Here is a 4536-nt window from a genome sequence, read left to right on the forward strand (position 1 = left end):
TTCCCAATTAAAATATAGAGAGGTGGACATGAAGCAAAGTCATCTATCTATTTAAGCTTGTAGATCAGTTCACCCACTGAACTACATACAGCCCGGTAACTTCATCATACCTTCCCTTTTCTATATCAGTTGCACTTACCCTCTAACTGCACATCTGTCAAATCACTTTCATACTACTACTACTACTACATTCTTTTCTCCTCCATCCATCAGTCACAATCTGTCAGTCTATCAACATCCATCTTTGTCCACCTCCCCATACATTAACTATCAAAATCTATGTTAGAGTATTTAAAAGACACTTTCTTCACCTTTAACTTCTTGGGTTCTTTTTAAAGCAGCCGAAACATGTCAACAAGGAAAATACACTTTACTGTATTGTCTTTAAGAAGAACCCAAGAAGTTAAAGTATATAAGAAGAGAAAATCAACATCTTTGACACTCTTTTCACTTTGGCAGGTGAAACCTTCAACTCGTTAAGTTTTCAGTATAGAATTGGAAGCACCACACAGTGAGCAGGATTGTGATGGAAACATGCACAGCCCTAACCTCTGTACTACGGGAAGATTACTTGAAGGTAAATTTCACTTCATGGCCTGTTTCTCTTTGTGCTAATGCCCCTGTAGCACCTCCCTGAGGGCAACAGGTCAAACAGATCAAAGCCAGGGTGATAGCTGTTATCTCAAACATTATTAAAAAATGTCCCATCAGTTAATTAAGCAATACATTTTCAACAGAAACATTTCTCTGATTTCTGGATGTATTCATTCAGTCTTTGTGAAATGTGTAAATAAAAGGTGAAGTGAACTGTGACAGTTTTGAATGGGTGGTTAAGAAATGGAAAACATTAATTCACCTGAGATTAATTTTGTGTATCACCTTTGCATGTGTTCCACAGACACCATCGACTATCTCTGAGTGGAAGGCTGTTGCTAAAGACTTTGCGGACAAGTGGCACTTTCCACATTGCTTAGGAGCCATTGATGGGAAACACATATTCATTCAACCCCCTGCCAAGAGTGGAAGCATGTTTCACAACTACAAATCTAGGTTTTCCATTATTCTTATGGCTGTAGTTGATGCCAACTACAAGTTCTTGTATGCCAGCGCTGGGACACAGGGAAGGGTGTCTGATGCTGGAGTATTTGCCCATTCCGACCTGAAACATGCGATGGACACAGGCATGCTGAGCTTCCCCCCTGCTGATACCTTGCCACACACTGATGCCATGATGCCATATATGTTGGTTGGAGATGAAGCTTATCCCCTACGAGCAGATCTAATGAAACCATATCCTTTACGCAATCTCAACCAAAATCAGAGAATCTACAACTACCGTCTTTCAAGAGCACGGCGTGTGGTAGAAAATGCTTTTGGAATTCTTGCTAATCGATTCAGAGTATTCAGAACAACAATTTGCCTGGATCCTGACAAGGTTGTCACTATCCTCTTTGCATGTCTTTGTTTGCACAACTTCCTCCGCCACCACAGCGCTGATGCCTATGTACCACCTGGCTACATAGACTGCGAAGATGCCAATCATCAGTTGATGGAAGGAGCATGGAGAAGGGAGGGAGGGCTTCAGTCTGTTTCCATGGGCCAAGCTAGGAACCCTTCAGTTGAAGCAAAGAAACAACGAGATGTCCTTTGCCAGTACTTTGTGTCACCTGCAGGAAGTGTATCTTGGCAAGAACACATGGTGTAGGCCAAAGTTAAGACAAATCTGATGTGAATCAATCGGTAGCCCTATTGTTTGAGATAACAGAGGACTGTGTGTGAACTCTTTGACTTCCAGCAACGGGGCTATGGATGGATTCAAACCTCATTTCTCCTTACTGTGAAGAATTTTTTTGGTTTATGAGAATTTTGAAATGAAAATTCACAAAATGTAAAGAAAGGTTCTTTTTTTCTTTATTTTTGGAAACACTAACTTGGTAACACATACTTAAATATTTTTTCTTTTTGTATAAAAACTGAGGTATGAAATAAATAACACAAATAATTCCCTTTGTAATTACTAGCATAAATAAATCTACCTCTGTGGGGCATCACAACAATGACTTGTTTTGTGAAAATAAAAAAATATTTTTTTCGATTCACAGAATGTGCCAACAATTCTGTACCACCTTGCAGCATTGAGGTAGATGGCAAAGTCACTTTAGCATACACACTGTGTCAAACTAAATTTATATGCACTTGGTGCAATGAAACTACAGCTTTTCAGCCTGTGCAGGAACAAGTTAACTGAGAAATAGCCGACCAAATACTAATGTTGGACATTTTGGTTTTAAGGTACCCAGCTACTCAGAGTTTATCATTTTCAGAAAGGACATTGGCTGGGTTGATGGGGCCTGGTAGTCTTGGGAGGGTGGCTGGGCCTGATAAGGGTGCATGGGATACATGGGTGTAGTTGTGTAAGGCCTAGGTTGTGGACCTGGTGTAGGATGTGGACCTGCAAATTGAGAATGACCAGCCTGCTCTGCCTCCTGTGTGTCATAAATAATGTTCATTATGTTTCTTCTGAGCCTCAACTGTAGAGCTCTGTCCTTAATGTTTCTCAACTCTGAGGCTACCTGTTGACCAAATACCTCCTCAGAATCTGCATTAGATCCAGAAAGTGTGTTCTGGACCTGCTGAAGCAAGGACAGTTTGGCCATTTCAATGCTGTGCTCTGTGGATTTTGGCTTCACTTTCTGCACTTTGGGTCTTTTGACAGGCTGATCTGTGGACGGTGTGACTGTTGAACTGTTGGAGGCGTTTTCTTCTTCCTGCGTCACAGAAACCGGACTGGCGGTGTCTGAAGAAGTAAAGACATCTGATTCAGTTTCCACAGTTGATTGATCCTCATCTCCCTCTTCCATTGGGCCTGTGTCCTCTGACTCTGTAGCAAGCTGTAAGAAACAGCACAGGAAGCAGACAGGGAGAAAGTGATTACACAAAAAAGTTGTTAACAGTGTTGTTTAGGTCAGATTTTGATCTAGACTACAATATATTATATAATCTAATAATAATAATAACTAGGATAATTTACATTGAATTCAGGGCTGCTTTAAAAAAAAATGTATTATTATTAACTGTGGCATTTAATTTTCTTAAATATAAATATTTATTATACATTTTATATATATTTTATTTATTTATTCCAACAACGTGGTTATGGACTTACTCTGAGTGTGGACTCGGTATGCCTGTGTATGACATGGGCCTTCAAAAAATCCAAGTGCTGTAGAATCCACGTCTGTTTGGAGGTCAGAGGTTTTTGTCCACTGCCGCTGGGTTTGGGTTTCAAAAGTTTCCCGTACTGCGTGCGCAGTGATGTCATGCGGGTTTTCACCTCATTCACTGAAAAATACAATTAACATGTTCTTTATGTTGTTTATTTGCTACTAGCAAGTACTGCTTGCTAAAAAAGAATATTATTGGTTTCATTGACTCATATACACACACAATGCAGGCTAATTCTAGCTTGGTAGTGTAGTGATATCTGAATTACTGGAGCCAATATATTACACAAAATCGCTCTCGCTCCTCTGTCTCTTTCTGTCACACACACGCATGCACAAACCAACAACAACAACGAATTAACTACATTTCTATTTTGCTAGTCTATACAAAAACATTACCTGGCAGCTGCAACTGAGCGGCAATGTCCTCCCAACTTTTCTCTCTTCTGTTGCGGTCATGGTAGCCTTGTGAGGCCACATCGAAGAGGCTTGGGTGAGTCTGCCAAAGCTCGATGAGCTGCGCCTCCATGTCCACTGTCCAAAACACTCGCCGGCCCGCCATCGTCCTCCACAACTTCATATCCTACTTCCGCTTCTGTGTCCGTGCATGCACAGTCTGCCAGATTCTGGCTAATCGGCTCGTGGAAGAACTTCAACAGAGCGAAATCCTCACGAGAGGCGACTGGATTTCAAACAAGTTTGATTTTCTTGCGACCTACGAATGTCGATCGGGAGCTGGTCGTGATCCATTAATCGGTTCTCTTTACCCCATGTAAACTACACGACGCACGACACACGATGAAGCCAAAACTCGGCCCGATCCCCAAAACAGTCGCACGAGCGAAAAATCGGCTCAAAAAGGGTCAAAAATCGCACAGTGTACGCCCGGCTTAACCCAGGTCTGAGCTGGGGTTTCATCTAGTTTGTCCCGTCTTCCTCCTCCTCCGTCTCCTCTTCCTCTCCTCTCGCGCTCTCGTCCTCGTATTCTTCTTCTTCGTCGTGGAGTTCGTATTTGTCCTTCAGTCGTGTGAGAAGTTGGTTTCTCCTCTGCTCCTCGGCTAACGTCTTCGTGGAGCTCTCCAGCTCGGCGTGGGCTTTCTGCAGCTCTTCACACATCTGCTGGATTTGCTCTTGCAGATGTGTTTTCTCCTGTTTGATCTTTTCATGTTCATCACTGAGAATCTCCATCTCCTCCAACAGTTCTGTGATCCTCTGTCGTTGTCTCTCTGTCTCTCTACACCTCCGATAACCTGTTCTCCACACTTTTCAGATCTTCGGACATGCGCTTCTTATAAGAAGTGTAAGTGGAGAA

At 42.2% G+C, this 4536-nt stretch overlaps 2 protein-coding genes across 2 annotated transcripts; one reads left to right on the forward strand and one right to left on the reverse strand.

The window, feature by feature from the left end:
- Positions 1-515: 515 nt before the first annotated feature.
- On the forward strand, positions 516-2104 carry LOC129412060 (uncharacterized). Its single transcript, XM_055164921.1, has 2 exons — positions 516-577; positions 899-2104. Exons 1-2 carry the CDS (start codon positions 527-529, stop codon positions 1703-1705), a joined length of 858 nt encoding a protein of 285 aa, XP_055020896.1. The 5' UTR covers positions 516-526; the 3' UTR covers positions 1706-2104.
- A 105-nt stretch (positions 2105-2209) lies between these two features.
- On the reverse strand, positions 2210-3776 carry LOC129412059 (uncharacterized). Its single transcript, XM_055164920.1, has 3 exons — positions 3624-3776; positions 3167-3342; positions 2210-2891 (listed from the first exon to the last, which is right to left on the reverse strand). Exons 1-3 carry the CDS (start codon positions 3751-3753, stop codon positions 2301-2303), a joined length of 897 nt encoding a protein of 298 aa, XP_055020895.1. The 5' UTR covers positions 3754-3776; the 3' UTR covers positions 2210-2300.
- Positions 3777-4536: the final 760 nt, after the last annotated feature.

This window comes from Boleophthalmus pectinirostris, unplaced genomic scaffold (assembly GCF_026225935.1).
Source record: "Boleophthalmus pectinirostris isolate CB_2022bp ecotype Guang Dong unplaced genomic scaffold, ASM2622593v1 HiC_scaffold_7, whole genome shotgun sequence".
Classification (NCBI taxonomy): Eukaryota; Metazoa; Chordata; class Actinopteri; order Gobiiformes; family Gobiidae; genus Boleophthalmus; species Boleophthalmus pectinirostris.

Excerpts from the sequence above, each read along its gene's own strand:
- LOC129412060 (XM_055164921.1), top strand. The coding sequence starts at position 527 with ATGGAAACATGCACAGCCCTAACCTCTGTACTACGGGAAGATTACTTG. Across the intron at positions 578-898 it reads TACGGGAAGATTACTTGAAG|ACACCATCGACTATCTCTGA; the intron begins GTAAATTTCACT and ends TGTGTTCCACAG.
- LOC129412059 (XM_055164920.1), bottom strand. The coding sequence starts at position 3,753 with ATGGAGGCGCAGCTCATCGAGCTTTGGCAGACTCACCCAAGCCTCTTC. Across the intron at positions 3,343-3,623 it reads CGCTCAGTTGCAGCTGCCAG|TGAATGAGGTGAAAACCCGC; the intron begins GTAATGTTTTTG and ends TGTATTTTTCAG. Across the intron at positions 2,892-3,166 it reads ATACCGAGTCCACACTCAGA|CTTGCTACAGAGTCAGAGGA; the intron begins GTAAGTCCATAA and ends TGTTTCTTACAG.